The sequence below is a fragment of the Trichechus manatus genome, unplaced genomic scaffold, assembly GCF_000243295.1.
Source record: "Trichechus manatus latirostris isolate Lorelei unplaced genomic scaffold, TriManLat1.0 scaffold00024, whole genome shotgun sequence".
In the NCBI taxonomy this organism is placed as follows: domain Eukaryota; kingdom Metazoa; phylum Chordata; class Mammalia; order Sirenia; family Trichechidae; genus Trichechus; species Trichechus manatus.
Genome location: NW_004443960.1, coordinates 2,884,378 through 2,907,270, shown reverse-complemented (window position 1 = coordinate 2,907,270; position 22,893 = coordinate 2,884,378). Strand labels below are relative to the sequence as shown.

The following is a 22,893-nucleotide window of genomic DNA, read 5'->3' as shown; positions in this document are numbered from 1 at the left end:
ACTGATCCTTTTCTCTACCAAGCGTAATATCCTTCTCCAGGAATTCATCCTGCCTGATAACATGTGCAAATTAAGTGACCTGTCCTCACTGAATCACAAAATTTCACCATCTGTAGAGTGAAGAAATAATATTCACCTTGTAGAGTTGTGACGACTAAATGAGGTAGTTTATGTTAAGCACCCCATGAGCCCTAACCTCATCAAAGTACTGGGTTAGGACCATGTCCACTAGGTGAAGATTAAAGATATATTAAATGATATTTACAGTCTTCACTCTCTGCTCAATCACCTGCACTTTGGATAAATATCATTTGAAAACAGTGTCACATGCTTGTCTTTGTATCTCAATACTCATTTTTATAAGGGACTAGATGACAAGTCTTCTCTTCAGCATTTTAGTGTTTGAGTAAATGAGGTAGAAATAGGAACCCTTGATGAACGCTTATAAACTGGTAGAATTAGGGCATCAATGAGGAACAGAGAATTCCTGAGTTCAGCAGGTATCACAATTCAAGAATTTTCCTCTATAGTTGTTCTGAAGACAATATCTGGCTTTAATGTGTACATAAAGCATTTGACCTTATACACTGTAAAGTTTATTTTCCTGGGTTGATAATGTTAAAGAATTACGCGTAAATACCATGCACCCTGAGTTAGATGTAGTAGTTGCATCCCTGAAAAATTGTCCTCTGGACACCAGAAAGTTCCTCTAACTTATCTTCCACTTGGAGTTATTTATAAACAATGTGTTCCTCATGCTGACTGTGATGTCTTAATAAATAGCATTCACAAACACACAGTAACTCAAGATAAGAAACTTACAGAACAATGAACCCTCATGTATCCATCAAACACATGCTAACAGACGTCAAGTTTTATTCATTCTTCCTCACAGGGAGGAACACCCCACCCCAAAGCTAATTAGAAAAGATTAGAGGGGAATAGTTACTGAATTAGTAATGACATTTGTTTTCAAGTGATAGAAAACAATCCATATTAGCTTAAATAGAAATGGAATCTGTTAATTGATATAATTCCAAAGTCCATGATATCTGCTTGCAAAGCCTGTGTGTTTCAGGTAGGGCTAGATTCAAGTACCCAAATAACAGCATCCATTGGGCGGCGGCGGGGAAGACTTGTTGCCCTCAAGTCGATTCCAACTCATAGCAACCCTGTATGACAGAGTAGAACTGCCCCATGGGTTTCCAAGTAGCAGCTGGTGGATTCAAACTCCCAAACTTTTGGTTAGCAGCTGAGCTCTTAACCACTGCACCACCAGGGCTCTAATAATGGCATCAGGAATTTGTATTTCTCAACTCTGTTTATATCTGTTCAACTTCATTCTGCATACTGTCTCTCTCCAAGTGGCAGGCAAGATGGCCATGAGTTCTCCAAACTCACATTCTCCCAGAGTAGCAATTCCAAGGCACATAGAACTCAGGTGTCCTGCATGGAAGAAAAGAATTCTACCACTGAACCACCACTGCCCCCATAAACCAGTTGCCTTCAAATTGATTCTGACTCATGGTGACCCTATGTGTGTCAGAGTAGAACTGTAGTCCATAGGGTTTTCAAAGACCTGACAACCTACTTTCTATGCGAAGTAGATTGTCAAGACTTTCTTCTGAGATAATTCTGGGTGGATTCAAACAAACCCTTTGGTTAGCAGCCAAGTGCGTTAACTATTTGCACTACCCAGTGACTCTGAATTTCTTTCTCTACCAATGTTTATTTATTAACTCCAGGAAAATTATCAGCCTGACTTGGCTCATGTTCCCAAGATGAACCAACCATTCTTGATGGGAGAGTGGGGTATTCCAGTTAGCCTGGGTCATAAACCCACTCCATGGCAGATGGGGTATCTAGGGATGGACATTATCACCAGGACTGAAAGAAGTAGGGGAGGAGTTTCCCGAACAGATGTGAAGAATGGAAATGGGAAGGGACGCTCATGAACAAGGAGTCTAGTTATCACGAACCACTAGAGTCACACCATCAGCAGGGTAAAGAAAAGGACTGGAGAAGAAAGAAGCACTTAAGATCAAGAGAGAAAATACTAAGGTGTTTTAAAAGTTAAGGTGAAGTAAAAAAACCTGTAAGCAAATGATAGCCCAATATCAATGAGCTCCCTTAGAACCAAGATCTTGGCTTCTAAATACCAATCCCTAATGAAATGAAATGGGATGCCTTAGAGAAATGGCTGATTGCAGCTTGGGGCAGAAAAAGATTGAATGAATCACCACCTCTGTATATTGTTTAATGTACTATTCTTTCAACTTCTCTTAGGTTTGAACATTTTGAAAATAGCGTTGTAAATAAACAGAGTTGTTTTTTTGTTTGCTTTTAAGGAATACAGGTGCCAGCTTCAAAACGTTATCCCACTGGCCAAATGTGGAACGATTTGAGCATCAAAAAAAATAACAACTTTAAGTGACTATGATGTATCAAATAAATTAAAATCTGTGAATCAATAGTAATATTATAAAAACAGAGAGAGAAATTTAAAGCTACTTTGCCTTAATTGGAGGGCCACAGGAACCAGGCCTACCTGGCAGCAGCGGCCACACCCAGGGGCGAATCCGAGATGCCCCAGCGCAGTCTCGTGGGTTCGCATGGGCTATCGTCTATCTGTCCTCGGGTCCGAGGGAGTCCCGATCCCTGAGTCACGTGAGCTCTGGGCTGAGCTGGTCCTGTCCCTTTGATGCTCCTCCCCGCAGCCAGGAGCTTGTCACCTGCTTCCTCCCAGGGAGGGCTGCGCCTGGCAACCCACCCACCGGAGCCCCCTCTCCTCTTCACTTTTGCCAGCATTTCTAAGAGTGCTGTTTGATTCTTTCTTAATCCTCTAGAGCATTTTACATGGTTCCTGTTCGGGAAGGTATTTGCATTTTTGTCTTCCATTTATTTAGAAGTAATAAAGATTAAAAAATATTACCGTGGACTATATTTCAACTCATGGTGGCCCCGTGTGTTAGCGAGTAGTGCTGCTTCATGGGGATTTCTTGGCTGTAATCTTTACAGAAGCAGATTGCCAGGCTTTTCCTCTGCAGCGCCAAACTTCCAAACTTTAGTTAGCAATCCAGTGCAAACCATTTGCACCACCAGGGACCTATAATAAGGATAACCCATTGCCTTCCAGTAGAATCAGACTAATGGCAACTTCATGTGTTACAGCGTACAGCTGCTCCATAGAATGTTCTTGGCTGTAATCTTTAAGGAAGCAGATCACTAGGCCTTTCTTCCGTGGTGCCCTTGGGTGGGTTAGTAGTTGAGCAAAACAATTTGTGCCACCCAGGGACTTGTATAATAAGGATTAAAAAAAAAAACCAAACCTGTTGCCATCGAGTGGTTTCCAACTCATAGCCACCCTATAGGACAGTGTAGAACTGCGCTATAGGGTGTCCAAAGAGCGCCTGGTTGTGTTATAATCTTTGCCTGATAATCTTAGCATCTGAAGTGTTTGCAATTACAGTTATGCTGCCTGTTCTATATTGGAGCGCTGGTGGCACAGTGGTTAAGAGCTATAGCTGCTAACCAAAAGGTTAGCAGTTTGAATCCACCAACTGCTCCTTGGAAACCCTGTGGGGCAGTTCTACTCTGTCCTATAGGGTCGCTGTGAGTCAGAGTCGACTGGACAGCGAGGAGTGTGGTGTTTTTTTTGTTTGTTTGTTTGTTTGTTTGTTTGGTCATGTAAAGATCACCTTCCACAGCGTCAGTTTCAATGTCCAGAGCTCAGGTCTCGGGGGACCGTAGATCTCTGAACAGCATCCACAGGAGAAAAAAGGAAGGGAAGTGACTGAGGAAAACAAAGCGCTAGTGCCGGATATGAATCCAGGACCTCTCGCACCCTAAGCGAAAAGTCATACCCCAGACCAAAAAGCCACTCAGGTTAAATACTAAAGCTTGTCTCTATGGCCAGCTGTGTGCTGGAGTGGGCGGGCCAAAGCCGGCCATCGCGTGAAGGATACCGGGGATCTCAGACTCCCAGAAAGGAGATCAGACGCCAGAGGGAGCCCAGCGCCCCCTCCCCGCCCCCAGCCACACAAAGTGGGCGGCAGCCGCTGCGCCCCAGATCCGGACTCGCCCTCCTGGGCCGTCACCTCCACTCCGCGCTGGGACAACCACAAGCCCGCCCAGGAATGGCGATGGCCTCGCGTCATCTGTGGGTCTCAGTGCCATGGAGGCCTGCACTTCGGTCACTTTGTCGCAGCCGCGAGCGCGCTGGGGACAAAAGCCCCGGGGAACTCCCGGCCCAGAGAGGCCGACTGACCTCCAAAGGCAGGGCAGCGGCTGCATCGAGGGCCTTGGAGACGAAATCACTGGGGCACTCCCTCTTCGGAAAGGTCGCACCCATACTGGGGTACTCAGTGGGTGCTTAAAATACGCCGGTCCCTCCCGCCCTACTCCCGCCCGCTTCCCTCGGCTCCGCTCCCCCTCTCTCCCAGCAATACCAAAACCAAGAAAACGAATACCCGAACTGGGGTCTCGAACCTACGTGGCTGAGGTTAGGCGTCACCTGCCCCAGGAGTGAACCAGGCGGGCACCGTCAGCTGTGCCCTCAGGTGCGCCAGCAAAGCCAGTGGCGGGAGCTGCGGGCCCCGGAGGAAGCAAGTCAGGCCACAGTAGTCCCGGTACTGGGGGAGGGCGGTCAGCGATGCCCTCTGTCCAGCGGGGTGCCATTTGAGGACAGCTGCTCCCGCCCCCCAGGTCGTGTGGAGGGTGGAGGACGCGGCCCGCGGGACAGCAGGGGTCTTGTTCAGCGGTCCAGACTCCAGGGGTCCAGCAGTCGGAGTCAGGTTCACTGCAAGCTCGGCTGTTGGTCTGTCCTTCCGCGTGTCCAAGCGTGATCCGATCCCCAAGAATCCGGCAGATACGCATGAACCTGTCCCACGCCCTGCGGTACCCAATCTTTCCCCTCCCCGCCGTTCCCCCGACTCAGGGGAATTTCCTCGAATCCAGACTAGCCAGGAGCGTCCACTTAAGTTCCGCCCGCGGAAGCCCAGGCCGCCTCGCTCTCCGCTTTCGGCTTAAAACGCGATTTGAAGTTAAGAGTAGGGCTCCTCGCGACCTGACAGGCGAACCTCTGGAGCCCACACAAGAATTACACGACTTGGGCAACAAGCAACCAAGGAGCGTGACTTACATATTTCCTTATTCTAAATAGCCTTTCCGGGCCCAGGACCCCAGTCTCCCGACACCGGGGTTCCCCAAAGGCTGTGCCAGCTGGAACCTTCCACCTCATGGGTCTTCCATCTTCGGCTGAAAAGGTGAAAATATCTCTCCAAAGGGAGGACATCCAGGGCTCGTCCGGGATTTGAATCCAGGACCTTTCACACCAAAAGCGAGAACCATACCCATAGACCAACGAGCCACTATATTGCTGTCCATTTAATTGATCTGCAGCTGATTGACAGGTCATTCCAACCACCCCGTAGCGTGGTTGCTAGCACCTGCACCTCTGAATCCTGGGATGTGTTTCACCGGTTCCCGGCCTTAGTCAGATTTTCAGGTGAAGGGTTTAGTTCTGCTGGATAACTGAATAAACCAGCAATACTATTCACTCCCTAAGCCTCCAGGCAATCCCAGCCGAGCTCAGCTCATTCCCTTCAGTCCACAAGAGTAAAGGGACCTCCAGATGCATCTGGCCCCCAGCCCTCTAGCCGCCCCCAGCCTTCAACTGTCCCAGCTGAGCCCCAGACTTGACAGATGCGAGTTAAACCTGCTGTTGCCCATTGAATTCCTGACCCACAGAATCCACACGCATAATAAAATAGTTGTTCCATGACGCTAAATTTGGGGATTTTTTTACATAGCAATAGTAACTGATAAATGGTAACTATTTTTTAATTAATAAATATCATAAATAATGGTAGAGTTTAGATAGCTTCTCCCCCTGAATTCTAGAACTAAGTAAGCATATCCTCTACCACACTTCTACTTAACATTTTACTGGGAGTCCTAGATAGGGCAATAAGGCAAGAAAATTAATTAACAGATATAAATAAGGATCAAAAATCATTAAATAGTTAATTAAATACTGCCATTATTCACAGATAACATGCCTAAATGTGTAGAAACAGCTATAGATTAGAAATGATAAGTGAATTTCCAAGGTCACTGAATCCAAGATCAATATACAAAAATCAATTGTGTTTTTATAGATCTGTAAAAAATAGAAAATTATATTCAAACATAATTTACTCTACCATCCAAAACATCAAATGCCTGGAAAAATTCTACAGAAAGGTGCAAAACCTATCTGAGTAAAATATAAAACACTGTTGTGGTAATAGAAAAAAAATAAAAGACCTTAATAAATGGAGGAATATAGCATGTTCATGAATTGCAAGATTCAATATTGTAATGATGTCAAATCACTCCAGTTGGTCTATAGAAAAATCCCAATCAAAATTCCAGGTGCTATTTTTGTATAAATTGACAAGCTGATTCTAACATGGAAATGTAATGGACGAACAAGTCTGGAGGGTTTGTACATTCCTGGATGTCAAAACTTACCATAAAGCTAAATTGGTTTTGACGAAAGAGTAGACAAAGAGACTATGGAGCAAAACTTTCCAGAAATAGAATCAGAAGAACAAATAAATCTGTCTTGCAACAAGTACAGCCAGAATACCTTAGAAGGACTGAAACATGGCTGCAACAATGGGTTCAAACATAGCAACGATTGTGAGGATAGCACAGGACCAGGCAGTGTTTCCTTTTGTTGCACATAGGGCTGCTATGAGTCAGAACTAACTCGACAGCATCTAACAATATAACAACAACAACCTGGGAGAAGTGGGTGCTGTCGCTATGGAGTGGACAGTGCTCCAATGTATTCTAAAGATGAGAATGTGTTGGAAATAAAGACAAGTCCTGAGTGAGTGAAGACAAGAGGTTCATGGCCTTGGCCCTGTGTGCGGTAAGGATGTTTGGGGCAATCACAGAGCGGACATTTACAGGAGCCTCCATGGCCGCTGGGACCAGACTGCTTGAGAGCCTCTTTAGAGATAAGCAGAAAGTAATTGTCCCACCTACTTCCTAGTCCTTTTGGACCCAACAGTGATGACAAAGAATATTAGTTAATTCCTAGGTCAGAACTGTTCTGCAGGGATCACAACAGAGGGTCCCGGACAGAGCTGGAGAAAAATGTAAAAGAAAATTCTAACTCACAAAAAAACACCAGGCTTACCAGTCTGACAGAGACTGAAGAAACTCCCAGAGTATAGCCCCCGTACACCCTTTTAGCTCAGTAATGAAGTCACTCCTGATGTTCACCCTTCAGCCAAAGGTAAGACAGGTCCATAAAACAAAACAAGACTAAAGGGGAACACCAGCCCAAGGGCAAGGATTAGAAGGCAGAAGGGGACAGAAAAGCTGGTAACAGGGAACCCAAGGTTGAGAAGGGGAGTGTATTGACATGTCGTGGGGTTGGTAACCAATGTCACAAAACAATGTGTGTACTAATTGTTTAATGAGAAGCTAGTTTGTTCTCTAAACCTTCATCTAAGGTACAATAATAATAAAAAATTGGAAAAAGTTTGTTATAAAATGAAAGTGGAAAGTCAAGACATAAGTTAGAATCTATGTACAAATACCCGAGCACATTGACAGAAGACAAGAAAAAGCTGAAGATAGCATGGCTGGGCATTGACGTTAAGGAAAACAGTTCTTGTTTAAATTACCCATATTCCTGCTGTAATGTTGTATGATACATAAAGCTCAGGTAAAAATGTAAGAATAATTAGCTCAAATGTCTGACAGAATTAAGACTTTCTGGAGCCCTAAATGAACCCTTTCCCTGTTGAACCTATAGAAATTCACAGACCATCAGTATCAGACAAGGTCACTCTGTGACCATGGTGGATCAAGACAAAACAAGACCTCTGTGGTCACGTCTGAACACAGACAAAACTATAAACATTGCGCAAGCCCCAGAAATGACCAAACATCCCCCATCCTGGCTGATATAAGTGACGGCTGATTGCTTACAAATTACAGCTTTCCCCTCCCTCTAGTCTTCCCTCCTTCTAGATAAGATACTGACATGTCTAATAAGAATTACCTTTGCTTTCTCACAACATCTAATTCAGATCAAAGCCCTGATCTTAAATCCTCACCAAAATCAGCTCACACTCAAATCCTATAAGACCTTTCTAAAACCCTCCTACTGAGAAGTTCCATGGTTCCCGATTGAGTGTTTTCTTTCTTGTTGTAATGAGTAATAAACACAATAAACTAGAGGTGTGTTGCTGGTGGTTTTTGCTGGAGGGCCTTGGCAGTTGGAATAGTTCTGTCATTTTGTAAAAGGATTTTTCTTTCCCTCTTTAACTTGAAGAGCCTCTATCAAGAGTTTCATTCTCCCAAGGCAAATACGTGGCTGGAACAAATGCTGTTTTAGAGAATAGGAAAAAAAAATTTTCTTATTCCAAACTAGTTTCCTTTATGACATTCAGAGTCCATGTTATTATTGAAAAGAAAAAAAAATTTTCATAGAAATCACTTTTTTTAGGGCCCTTTTCATGTCCTTGTTCCTCAGACTGTAGATGAAAGGGTTGAGCATGGAGGTCACCACTGTGTACATTACAGCGGCTGCGATGTCATTCTCAGCTGAATGGGAGGGTGAAGGGTTGAAATACACAGCAATGATGGTGCCATAGAAGAGGGAAACCACAGCCAGGTGGGAGCCACAGGTGGAGAAGGCTTTCCATTTTCCCTTTTTGGATGGGACTCTCAGGACAGCACAGGTGATGCAAATGTAGGAAACTAGAATGCAAACAAATGGGGTGATCATTATTAGGATCCCCTCAGTAAACACCATCATCTCATTGAGGTGTGTGTCAGAGCAGGAGAGTCTCAGGAGAGGAGTCACATCACAAAAGAAGTGGGGAATCATGTTGTCTGCACAGAAAGAGAGTTGAGCCATCAGCAGGGTATGCAACAGAGCATTCAAATTGGTAATGACCCACGACCCAACCACCAGCAGAGCACCGAGCTGATGAGTCATTTTTGTTGTGTAGTGTAAGGGGTGGCACACAGCAACAAAGCGGTCATAGGCCATCACAGCCAGGAGGAAATTGTCCATGTCAGCAAACTCAGAGACAAAGTACATCTGTGTGAGACACCCAGGGAAGGAGATGGTCTGACTGCTGAGTATGTGGTTCACTAGCATCTTGGGGACGGTGGTGGAGGAGAAGCAAACATCCACGAAGGACAGGTTGCCGAGGAAGAAGTACATGGGGGTGTGCAGGCAGGAGTCTGTGCTGATGGCCAGGATAATGAGCAGGTTTCCCAGGACTGTGGCCAGGTACATGCTCAGGAAGAACACAAAGAGGAGCTGCTGCTGGGGCTGCCTGGAGAGCCACAGGAGGAGGAACTCGGAGACACTAGACTGGTTTGCCCCACTCATGGCCACAGACCCAAGTTAATACACAACAGCAAGTCAAGCTCCAGGTTAAGCCACAGTTGCAAATCAGATAATAGGATTGCTAAAATAGCACCAGCCCTTCCCAATTATACACTCAATTTCCAACAGTCAATCCTGATGCTATTTCTACTGGAATCACTGGCACTTATTTTGTATATTTAACATTGTAAAACACACAGGCATATACACAGCCCTAATCTGACTATTTATATCTCTGCTTACATTACCCAGTTTCCACCCCCACTCCTCAGTCATGCCTAAAAAGACAAGAGAAACAGCTGATTGTTACTGGGTTATCACAAGTTCTAGCTGATGGATGCAGGACTCCTACTATTGCTCCCTGGATCTGGAAGAACTGCATATCTTAATAAACAAAAATTGATGTCTCCTCTGCTGTAATCTTACTGAGGGAGGTTGGTTCTGTACCTATCATGTGTTTTTCACCTCTGCATAACTGGCCAATATTTCTCTTTATTGTGAGGATTGGAAAGTCTTGCAAATACAGGAGGTCCCTGAGCAAGTAGGGAGCAGGCGTTCATGGTCTTAGTCCTCTCTGCAGGAAGGATGTTTAGGGGAATCACAGAGCAGGCATTTACAGGTGTCTCCATGGCCACTGGGAGCACACTCCCTGAGAACCTCATTAGAGACGAGAAGACGGTAATTGTCCTACCTACATTTGGCCCTTTAGACCAAACAATGATAACAAAGATTACCTAAGGTTTAGAGAACTTTTGGTTCAAAACATGAAGATATTAGACATGGAGTTGTTTTGGTGGAGACAAATCCCAGACAAAATTCCCTAGGACCTCAATCCTCATCACCTTGCTCTTCTGATTCTGTGTCCATAGACATAGAAATTCAGTTATTAAATCCTCTTTATTCTTACTTCCTCACTTCCTAGGTTCAGAACTGGGGCTATTCCTATGTCTTTTTTTTTTTTTTTTTTTGTATCACTTGTTTCTCATGTGTGGTCATCTTTGGAGATGATTAGTGACACCTGTATTCTCCATTTTGCTGATGGGAATGTTCAGAACACATTACGAAGCTGGACTTAGCCCATAAAACCATTTGGGATAAAGGATAGCCTGAAGGGGGTTGTCTCAGGGAGAGGCCAGCATGCTGTGATTTATGAACTCTAGACCCCTTTTGGAAAATCTCTCCAACCCACATGGTTTACCCTTTTCTCAGAGTAGAAACCCCTAATCCACATAGTCTCAGTGTGGTGGAGCCCCAGCAATCATGTTTATCCTACATCCCCACCCTCCTCATCACAGGTGATTGGGAGAGGGTATTTGGAATTGGGATTGGGGGACAGCCAGTCCATATCAGTCTGTGGCTTGGCTGGAATGTGTACACTCAACCCTCTTCTGCATGTCCCATTGACTGCCCATGGCCTGAGGAGCAGAGAAGAGCTAAAGAAGCAAACACACAGAGAGGAGAAGACATTAGTTGGAGAAAATCCTCCTGGTTTTCTAGTTCTGGGTTTTAGTCTTTTTCGGATGATTGGCTACATTGCAGTATATTTAAGTAAGGGTTCTTAGTTGCAAGTAATGAGCACAAACCCTGGATAATTTTTGTAGAAGAAGATTTCATAAAAAGAATACTGAGAAGTATTTGATAAGAAGCTTGAGAGGCAGTGAGTTTATATTAGTCATGGGAAATAAATTGAAAAAGAAGGGTAAGAATGGCTGCACAACTTGGAAAACATAGTCAATGTCACTGAACTTTACAAGTAGAAATTGCTGGATTGGTGTATGTATTGCTGTATATATTTTCAACAACAATTTTTTTAAAGTAAAAAAATTGAGTCACAAAGTGGATGTGGTGTACAAAAACTAACTCAAAATGGATCAAAGACCTAAATATAAAATTGAAAATGATAAAGATCATGAAAGAACAAATAGGGTCAACGCTGGGAGCCCTAATACATGGCATGAACAGAATACAAACCATAACTAACAATGCAGAAACACAAGAAGAGAAACTAGATAACTGGGAGCTCCTAAAAATCAAACACTTATGCTCATCAAAAGACTTTACCAAAAGAGTAAAAAGACAACCTACAGACTTGGAGAAAAAATTGGCTACAAATTTGCAAGACCTCAACATCAGAAAGATGGCCCAATTAAAAAATGGGCAAAGGATTTGAACAGACACTTTACCAAAGAAGACATGCAGGTGACTAACAGATACGTGAGAAAATGCTCACCATCATTGGCCATTAGAGAAATGCAAATCAAAACTACAATAAGATACCATCTCACCCCAACAAGGCTAGCACTAATCCAAAAAAACATGAAATAATAAATGTTGCAGGGATTGTGGAGAGACTGGAACACTTATACACTGCTGGTGGGAATGTAAAATGGTACAACCACTCTGGAAATCGATTTGACACTTCCTTAAAAAGCTAGAAATAGAAGTACCATATGATCTAGCAATCCCACTCTTTGGAATATATCCTAGAGAAATAAGAGCCATCACACGAATAGATATACGGAAACCCATGTTCATTGCAGCACTGCTCACAATAGCAAAAAAATGGAAACAATCTAGGTGCCCATCAACAGACGAATGGATAAACAAACTATGGTATATACACACAATGGAATACTATGCAAACGATAAAGAACAATGATGAATCTGTGAAACATCTCACAACATGAATGAACCTGGAAGGCAGTATACTGAGTGAAATTAGTCGCAAAAGGACAAGTATCGTATGAGACCACTGTTATAAGAATTCAAGAAAAGGTTTAAACACAGAAAACATTCTTTGATGGTTATGAGGGTGGGGAGGGAGGGAGAGGGGAATTCACTAACTAGATAGTAGACAAGAATCATCTTAGGTGAAGGGAAGGACAACACACACTATAGGGAAAGTCAATGCAACTGGACTAAACCAAAGCTAGGAAGTTTCCTGAAACAACCAAATACTTTAAGGGACAGAGTAGCAGGGGCTGGGGTCTGCGGACCATGGATTCGGGGGACATTTAGATCAACTGGCATAACAAAATTTAAGAAAATGTTCTGCATCCCACTTTGGTGAGTTGTGTCTGGGGTCTTAAAAGCCACCAAGCGGCCATCTAAGATGCATCAATTAGTCCCAACACACTTGGAGCAAAGGAGAATGAAGAACACCAAAGACACAAGGAAAATATCAGCCCAAGAGACAAAAGGGTCACATGAACCAGAAATTCCATCAGTCTAAGACCGGAAGAACTAGATGGTGCCCAGGGACCACTAACGACCGCCCTGACAGGGAACACAACAGAGAGTCCCTGACGGAGCAGGAGAATAGTGTGGTGCAGAATTCAAATTAACATAAAAAGACCAGACTTAATGGTCTGAATGAGACTGGAGGAACCCTCAATGCCACGGCCTCCAGATGCTCTGTTAACCCGAAACTAAAACTTTCCTGAAGCCCACTCTTCACACAAAGATTAAACTGGACTATAAAACATAGTGTAATACTCGTGAAGTGTGCTTCTTAGTACAAGCAGATACACGAGACCCCATGGGCGGCTCCTTTCTGGAGGCAGAATGAGAAGGCAGGAAGGGACAGGAGCTGGTTGGATGGACATGGGAAACCTGGGGTGTAAAGGGGGAGTATGCTGTCACATTATAGGGATTTCAACTAGTGTCACATAACAATATGTGTATAAATTTTTATATGAGAAATTAACTTGAGCTGTAAACTTTCACCTAAAGCACAATTAAAAAAAAAGAAAAAGAGGGATGTGGGCCATGGGCATCGATGCTTAAGCAAACAGGTCTACAAGCAATCAAACGAAACCAAGTTTCAACAACACACTGTACCGGCAACTCATGAAATCATGTCAGCGAGCATCAATATTCTCTCTCCACCTAACGTGGAAAAGCAGAAATGGCTGGCACCTTCGGACTGAGTGAGCTTCTGGAGAGCTTGGTGGAGACACCAAGAGGGAGGTATTGGACCCCTCCTAGAAATGACGGATGGGATCAGAATTGAAGAAATAAAGGAAAAATGACCTTAAGTTTTAATCCAGGCTGGAGAAGTAGAATGCACAGATTACTTGTGGCAATAGTCAGGGATGAAGACTAACGGGGGTGCTTCTCATCTGAAATGTCATTACCCACTTGAGTCCTCAGATTTCACCCTGCTGTTTTGTCTGAGTCTCAAAACTAATTTGAGAGGACTTCTGAGACCCAACCTTTGTGACTTACCTTCACGGAGGATATATAAAGGAGTATGATGTAGACCTGTGAATCTCCTGTGACTGCACATTACACTCACTTAATTTCCTTAAACTATCAGTGTTGAGACTACCTGAGAGTCTGATTTATTTGGTAAGTGCTGGGGACTGGACAACAGCGTATTTTAAAAACTTCCCAGGTAATTCTAGTATTCAAAAATACTTGTAGCATGAGTCTTTCCAAACAGACCACCTAAAAAGGAAAATTTTGGGTGTAAATAATTCAAAAGTTAGTAATCAAAAAGAAGTCTCATTACTTGGCATATGCAGCAGGGTTACAGGTGACTTCCCGTCTACTAATAAATAAGTAATGACAGCCTTCTATGTGACCTAGCAAAATGATTGTTTCTGGACTGGCTTTGACAAAATAACTGCTACCTTATACTCAATTGGTGAAAAAGAATTTTTCTTGGGAATGAGATTCAGCATTGATGCTTTCATCAGGTAGAAAATCTGTTTCTGCCAATCACTTTTCTTAAGGACCATCTCATGTCCTTATTCCTCAGGCTGTAGATGAAAGGGTTCAGCATGGAGGTCACCAGTGTGTTCAATACAGTAGGTGCAGTGTCTTTCTCAGCTGAGTGGGAGGATGAAGGGTTGAAATACAGAGCAATGATGGTGCCATAGACAAGGGAAACCACAACCAGGTGGGAGCCACAGGTGGAGAAGGCTTTCCATGTTCCCTGTGTGGATGGGACTCTCGGGACAGCAGAGGTGATGTAAATGTAGGAAACCAGGATGCAAACAAATGGGGAGATCACTATCAGGGCCCTTTCAGTAAGAATCATCATCTTATTGAGGTGTGTGTCAGAGCAGGAGAGTCTCAGGAGAGGAGTCACATCACGAAAGTGGGGGATCGTGTTGTCTGCACAGAAAGAGAGTCAAGCCATCAGCAGGATATGCAACAGAGCATTCAGATTGGCAATGACCCACGACCCCGCCATCAGCAGGGCACAGAGCTGATGAGTCATTTCTGTTGTGTAGTGTAAGGGGTGGCACACAGCAATAAAGTGGTCATATGAAATCATAGTCAGGAGGAAATTGTCCACATCACCAAACACAATGAGAAAATACAGTTACGTGAGACAGCCAGAGAAGGAGATGGTCGGATTCCCGAGAATGTGGTTGGCCAGGATATTGGGAACGTTGGTGGAGGAGAAGCCAATGTCCATGAAGGACCGGTTGCTGATGAAGAAGTACATGGGGGTGGGTAGGTGGGAGTCTGTGCTGATGGCCAGGATGATGAGCAGGTTTCTCAGGACTCTGGCCAGGTACATGCTCAGGAAGAGCATGAAGAGGAGCTGCTACTGTTGGGGCTGCCTGGAGAGCCCCAAGAGGAGGAACTCGGAGACTCTCGACTGGTTTGTCCCACTCGTGGGCTTGGAAACCTGAGTTCAGATTCAGATAAGACAGAATAAATTTTAAAACCTAGAAAAGGATGGTTGTGTTGGGAGAGTTAAGAAGATCACAATGGGAAATCTCTGTGTGGCATAGGAAAGTTGTTAGGATTTTGCTCCCTGCAGGTATCAGCCAACCACTGGATCTCTCTGAGCCTCCATTTCTTCATTAGCAAAATCAAAACTAACACTTATGCATACATGATACCTCTGGAAGAATGCTCAAAAGATTGTGACAATGGTTTTCTCTGTAGATCCTTTTGTACTGTTTGAACTTTCTACCATTACCATGAATTTTTAAAAAGTAAATATTTAAAACACTGTAAATATAAAACTTTAATAGAGTCTTTAAGATTTATATTGAGTAGTGGACAAATTATAAGTACAATGGTTACCATAGAGACTGACATGTAGTAAGTATTTAATATAGGTGACTGATGTCATCAACATCATCAGTGAAGTTGCCTTAGAGGAAGTAGTTAATTTCTCTGAGTTTCGGTTTCATCATCTTTAATCTTGACATGGTACACATTCCTAACACATGTGCTTAGGGAATTATATCAGCTGTCCGTCAATCACTGCCTCCAAAGTGACAGTGATAATATTGCTGCTGCTGTTGCTTCTTTCTGGGCTCTTGCTTACAGAGACTTTACAGAGCTCTGATCTAGGACTTCTTGGCTGTGTCCACTAAGCTCCCTAAATTCAACCGGTAAAATTAAAATGGAAATAACTCGAACATATAGGCAGAAACTCAGCCAACTAGTGATGCCCCCAGTCCAGGGACTCATAAACAGACAGGACATGTACTGGTCATTCCTGGGTGATCTCAAGGAACTGCTGATGAGTTTAGAACTGGGGCTTCACTTGAAAGACTTAGTGAGGAACTCCTCTATAAGGCTTTCCACCCTAACAAGTAGGTATTGGTGAAGTCTCCACTGGTGTGATTATTACATTGGAAGAATTGCAGTCCTCACTGTCACCAGGAGTCCCAGGCTCACTTCACTTCTTCAAATGTGGGCAGAGGTTATTAGTCGGAAGGACAGGGACTCATCACTGGGGATTGCAGGCTAAGTATGCGCGAATGAGGAGCTGGAGTGCATAGTTTCAGCCCTTCGTGCACTACGAGTGTTTGGGGGAATCACAGGGTGAGCCCTTTACAGAAGCCTTCATGGTCACTGGGGCCATATTCCCCGAGAACCTCATTAGAGACAAGCAGGGAGTAAATGTCCCTTCTCTTCCTTGGGCTCTTTCGATCTGATGCTGATAATAAAGACCTGTCATCCAGCTTATGTAATTCCTACTGCAGGACTTGGCAACATTGGAAATGATGCAATTCTGGGGGGTAATCACTGGCAACGACCCTTCTGCTAAAGAGAATGCACAATCCTATACGTTATAGCTCCCCCAACCTTGGATGGTGTCACTGTTGGGAAATATACATGGAACTGTATAGGAATTAAGAGTATCTGTGGATTCACACAGACCTGTACTCAATTCCCAGGTTCACCTTTACCAGTTGTGTGACCTTGGTTGTTGTTGTTAGGTGCCGTCAGGTCAGCTCTGGCTCACAGCAACCTTACGTATAACAGAATGAAACATTTCCTGGTCCACAACATCCTCAAAATGGAGTTTATTTTTGAGCCTACTGTTGCAGCCACTGTGTCAACCCATCACGTTGAGAGGCTTTCTCTTTTTCACTGACCTTCTGCTCTATCAAGCATAATGTCCTTCTCCAGCAATTAGTCCTTCCTGATAACATGTCCAAAGTAAGTGACTGATTCTCACTGAATCACAAAATTTCGCCGTCTGTAGAGTGGGGAAATAATATTCATCTTGTAGAGCTGTGAAGCCCCCACGCGTCTGTCAGTTTGTCATACTGTGGGGGCTTGCATGTTGCTGTGATGCTGAAAGCTGTGCCACCGGTAGTCAAACACCAGCAGAGTCACCTCTAGTGGACAGGTTTCAGCTGAGCTTCCAGACTAAGACAGACTAAGAAGAAGGACCCAGTGGTCTACCTCTGAAAAGAATTAGTCAGTGAAAACCTCATGAATAGCCGCAGAATATTGTCTGATACAGTGTCGGAAGATGAGTCCCTCAGGTTGGAAGGTACTCAGAATACCACTGGGGAAGCACTGCCTCCTCAAAGGAGAGCTGACCTTTAATGGCGCAGATGTAGTCAAGCCTTTGGGACCTTCATTTGCTGATGTGGCACAACTCAAAATAAGAAGAAACAGCTGCAAACATCCATTAATAATCAGAACCTGGAATGTACGAAGTATGAATCTAGGAAGATTGGAGGTCGTCAAAAATGAAATGGAGTGCATAAAGATGGATATCCTTAGGTGTTTGTGAGCTGAAATGGACTGGTATCGGCCATTTTGAATCAGACAATCATATGGTCTGCTACGCCGGGAACGACAACTTGAAGAAGAATGGCATTGCATTCATTGTCAAAAAGAACATTTCAAGATCTGTCCTGAAGCACAATGCTGTTAGTGATAGATAATATCCATATGCCTACAAGGAAGACCAGTTAATGCAACTATTATTCAAATTTACGCATCAATCACTAAGGCCAAAGAGGAAGACATTAAAGATTTTTACCAACTTCTGTGGTTTCAGATTGATCAAACTTGCAACCAGGATGCATTGATAATTCCTGGTGATTGGAATGCAAAAGTTGGAAACAAAGAATGTTATGGTAGTTGGAAAATATGACCTTTGGGATAGAAACAACGCCGGAGATACTATCATAAAATTTTGCAAACTTTCCAAAAAGATTCTGACACTGAGGGAAAGAACACTTCATCCGAGCAAACTGTTTCAGAGGGTCGGAGAGAATGAGCAAACACAAGCCAAAAGAAAGCAGAGCGAGTGATATTAATAATAACCAAAGTAGACTTCTTTACAGAATAATGCCAATTAAGAAATGTAGAAAATGATAGATTGGGAAATCATTCTTTTGCAGGTTCCAATGGAACAATCAATAGAGACGATGCTCATAAAGGGATGTTAAAAGCAGAGATAAAAGGTTATCGGAAACAGAACATTCACATAGTATCAAATTATATCACTCCACAGGTTGCTTGCTAATTGCAAAGGGGGAAAATACACAGTTATGATAATGTGGGTGATTTCTAGAGGCGGTATCCCGGACTGTTGTTGTTGTTACTTGCTGTCAGGTTGATTCCAATCCATGCTGATCCCATGTGTTACAGGGCTGAGTGAATTCCAAGTCATGGCAACCTCATGTGGGCAGAGTAGAACTGCTCTACAGGATTTTCTTGGCTATAATCTTAACAGAAGTAGATGGGTAGGTTTTTCTTCTGCAGTACGACTGAGTGGGTTTGAACCCCCAAGTGGTAGGCATCAAAAAAAAAAAAAAAAAAACAACCAAGAAACCAGACCTGTTGCTGTCAAGTTGATTCTGGCTCATAGCAACCCTATAGGACAGAATAGAACTGCCCTACAGAGTTTCCACGGAGCGCCTGGTGGATTTGAACTGCTGTCCTTTTGGTTAGCGGACACAGCTCTTAACCACTACGCCAGCAGGGTTTCCAAGGTATACTCATTGTAAATTTATGCTATTCTCTATGACTACTTTTCCCACCTTGTCATTCAGGATAGATGAAAACTGATACTAACACTCTGAAAGATCTCCACCCAGACTTTAAGTAGTATATTGATAGGACATTGGCTTTAATGGGTTCTGGATACACAATGAAATTTAATGCTCTAGGTAAAGAAATAGAATTACTAAAATTTCTACTTTTTAAATTTAAGCAAGTTTCCCTATAATCTTTTGGTAATTATCTCTGCCTACATATCCAGCACAAACATTTAAAAAATGACTTGCTGTCCAGTGGACTCCTACTCATGGTGACCTCTTGTGTGTCAGAGTAGAACTGTGCTCTAGAGGGTGAACTCTTCTCCCGTCAGTGGTCATTCTTGTTTTCTTACCATATCAAACTCTGCTGCAATAAAATATCCTGTAAATACTTCGGTACTTTTATTCTATAAGATGGATTGAATTCATGATAGTGGAATTGAAAGGTCAAGGAGGATTATATTTTTAATATCTCTTACTAGAATATGTTCCCAAAAATCAATGACATTTCACATTTCCCTAACCAAGTATGAGAATGCACTGCTCTTTTGTCCTTCCTTCCTTTCTTTTGTCAATGTGTTGGATGCGAAGTAAAGGTTTCACTTTACTTGGCACTTCCCTCATGCCTAGTGAGATAAAACCTCTTTTTTTCTACTTCATCCCTGAAATTTGAAGTTACTATTCCAAGCATCGGCTGAAAAGGTGGGGTCCTCTGCCCATTGTTCTGTGAGGCTGTGGTTTTGTTGTTCTTTTATCAATGTGTAAGACTGAACCTTATGGGTTATTTTAACTCCTTATTTATTTTTGATGTTGCAAGTATTTCCCCATCTATCACATTTTTGTTTACCTTTTGACGGTGGCCTTTTTTTTTACCTCAAGATAGACGTATTTTAAATATCTGTGTAACCCAAAACTTTGTTGTACGTCTAAAGATGACCACAGCCACATTGCTCCAGGTGGGACTCAATCCCACCATCCTTGGCTTAGGAGGCCAGTGCCGTATCCATTAGGCCACAGGGGCAGACAGCAGGTGCTTTCATGAGAACATTGAAAGAAGGAATCATTCATTACTGGTGGCCAGAAAGTGATCCAAGAATGAGTTTGAGTATTTACTCAAGAAAACTTTGCTGAGTTCCTGAAATGTACCGGCCTCTCTTCAAGTGGCCAAGGACAGTAGTGAAGAAATCAGTCAAACCCTCGCCCTCTTTGGGAGCGCCTAGCCGCAGACTGCGCCTTCTCTGCCTGCTGCCCTCTCCTCTCCCGGGTTGCAGCCGGCGCACCAGCTCTGTGGATTCGGGTACGTCTGGTTCCTCCAGAAGGGATCTCAGGCTCCCGAAGGTGCTGGATTCTCCTTCGGATGAACGGATCCAGAAAGCAGTGGAGCCGCCTCAGGCTGCATCAGGCGGTGGAGTATTGGACCTTGATATAAAGCCCTTTGGCTGTCTTCTATAAAGGTGACTGCCTTGATTCCACAGCTTGAGGGTTTGGGGATCGGGTGGTGGCTGGCGTGGGAAATGTGGTTTTTCTTCTGCATAAGTCCTGGAGGGAAGCACACGTTAAGGTCCCGACGTCTTAGGAATCAGCCCTCAGGCTGCGACCCTTTCCTGAAGCAACAGGGGCCCCACTTGGGGTGTGCCAGGTGTATTTCTGTGAACACACTTCCAAGGATTTAGTCCTTTGGGGTCACAGATTCAATGGGGACTCCGCCACCTGGAGCGGACCTTCCTTCCCCAGGTTCCCGAGGCGGTCACGATCGCCAGCTTGGCCAGTGCCCTTGGAGTGATGGCGGCTTTAGGGCGCTAGGCACCCAAGTGTGTTCCCACGTCGTTTTAAATTTGGCCTGGAATTTCTTTACTCTCTCGAAAGCTCTTCAACGTATTTGTTTGTTTTCAGCGAGAGGGTTGCTCTCAGCTACCCCCTCCCTGGCTCGTGTTGTTAGAAAATGGCTCTTTCCCCGGAGCGTTTTTCGTTGTGATTTCCTGCTGTGACAGTGGTGCTTCTTTAAACAACAAGTAGGAGTTTTTAAAATACCCTTTAGGGCGGAGGTGGTTCATCCAGGATATCGGACTCGACCATCAGACCCAGGGCCTGCGGGGCAACCCGAAAGTGGGACATCGGACCTGAGCCCCGACCCCGGGCCTACGGTGGCCCTGACAGGGAAGAACCTTCGCCCTTTACGGAAAGCAGCTCCCGGGATTGGAACTCAGAACGTCTGGCGCGACTTAAGGATCAAAATCATGCCTTGACCCCCAGCCGCGGAACATGGGCCTCTGCACAGGCCAGAAGCTTTGATTCGCCCTGGGGAGCCCCACCTCGCTCCACAGTCACCCACGAGCCAGGGCTATTTCCCCGACCTTGAACTTGGGGCTGTTGTGGTTCTGCCAGGGCATGTTCATCCCTTTGGGGATTGGGATAGGACGTGACCGGAGCCCTGGGGGGAGGCTCTGCCCGCTCCTCTCCACACGCTGTGGCATCACAGGACTCCAGTTAAAAAGCTACGAGCGTCAGAGGCCAGCTTGAAGCCTTTAAAAATTTGTTTTATTCCCTTTTGCGGGATCGGGTTTTCAGACCCAGCGCTGCGGTCTCGGGGACTGACCCAGACAAAGGCTCATCGGGATTTGAACCCGGGACATCTCGCACCCTAAGCGAGGACCATACCGCTAAACCAACGAGACACACCTGGTGCTCCCCCCCACCCCCGGCTTTTCTATATACCTGACGTGGCGTCCAGAGGCAAGAGCGGCGGAGCCAGCCGGTAGTGCCAAGAGGACTTCGGAACCTAGACCCGCCGGGAAGCGGGTGTGGGTGCCGAGAGAAACCCAGCACCCTGCCCCTCTCTCTGCTGCACAAATTGAGGCGTTCTGGGCTCCCATCCTGTGGACTCGTCCTCCTCAAAAGAAGGATGCAATGGGGACAAAACCCAGCAGGGAGTCCCCAGCCCAGAGGGACAGACCGCCCTACCAGGAGGGAGGGGACGCAGTGACTGCATCCGGGTCTTGGAGCCACACCCCTGGGACACGCCCTCCCTGGAAAGGCCACATCCACAGAGTGGTACCCCCACCTCTGGTGAACAGCCACGACCTTGAGCCCCGTAGGTTAGGTTTCCCCCTTCTTTGAAGTTCTCCGCAGGGTGCTACCATTCTGGACAAATACTCAGCTGTTGTGAGGGTTCGGGAAAGGGCAGGAAGGCATGACTGGAGCATGTAAACTGCCAGCTTGGGCTTTAAAACGCAAGGCCCAACGTGAGGCTCAAACCCATGACCCTCCCTGAGATTGAGTCTCACGCTCTACTGACTGAGCTAATCGGGCACCGGGGGCATCTGAGAGGCACATGGATGGTATTGAGCAACTATTGGTGTGGCACCAGAGTGGCAGGAAATTGGTCAGGGGATGAATCAGACGTGGGCCCCAGGGACGGCTCAGCTATATCCTCCTCAGCTCCCATCAACCAAACGCACCTGAGGGTCCTGCAGCGGCCGCACCCAAGGGCAGTCTGCACAGGCAGGTCCGGCTCCGGACACCTGCCTCCACCTGTCAGTCACCTGCCCCTGTGTCCCAGTGGACCGGAAGAGCCGGGAGGCCCGCCCTCTGCTCTAGCTCCGTTGTCGCAAGTTTCATCAAAGCCCAGTCTTTGAGGGCCCCAGGGCCTGGACAGCGAGAGAGGGGCCAGACCCGGCCCAACCAGGGGCGGAGCAATGAACGCAGAAGTCCCGGTCTCCTTTTTCTCCGTCTCTTTGCTGAAATGCAAACGATTTAAAGCAAGAAGAGAGCTGGGGCGAACCCTTGCGTGCCCAAAGGGAAAGTCACATCCCCAGAGCAAAGAGCCCGCGCCTAGGTGCCCACGGCGACCTTAGTCCACACCCAAAGCTCGGCCCGGCCACCCAGGCTCCAAACGCTGGTTGCCCCTCTCCAGTTCCTGTGGGGACCAGGGGCGAGGTTGGAGTCCCACGGTCGCAGCTTTATCTTGAGGGTCTGTGGCCAGGTTGCCAGGGCCGGCGGCCCATCCTGCTGGGCACTTGCGCACACATACCCATCGACTGATTTGCTCGCGGAGCCTTGGGACGCATTGGCCCAAGCTGCCTGGACCTCACAGAGGACCCCCGCCAAGCCTCCCTTCCCCACTGGCACCCAGGTTTCAGGGTGCTTGCCATAGACTTCCCTCACCACCCCGGAGCCAGAGTTGTCCGTCTCCCAAGAAAAGGACAGCAGGCCGTTCCCTGTGACTGCCAT

At 45.4% G+C, this 22,893-nt stretch overlaps 1 protein-coding gene and 1 pseudogene across 1 annotated transcript; both read right to left on the bottom strand.

Annotated features, from left to right (window-relative positions):
• Nucleotides 1–8,464: 8,464 nt before the first annotated feature.
• LOC105756113 (olfactory receptor 1F1-like) lies at nucleotides 8,465–9,406 on the bottom strand. Its single transcript, XM_023728431.1, has one exon. The coding sequence runs from the start codon at nucleotides 9,404–9,406 to the stop codon at nucleotides 8,465–8,467; it is 942 nt and encodes a 313-aa protein (XP_023584199.1).
• A 4,693-nt stretch (nucleotides 9,407–14,099) lies between these two features.
• Nucleotides 14,100–22,893, bottom strand: LOC105756112 (olfactory receptor 1361-like; annotated as a pseudogene).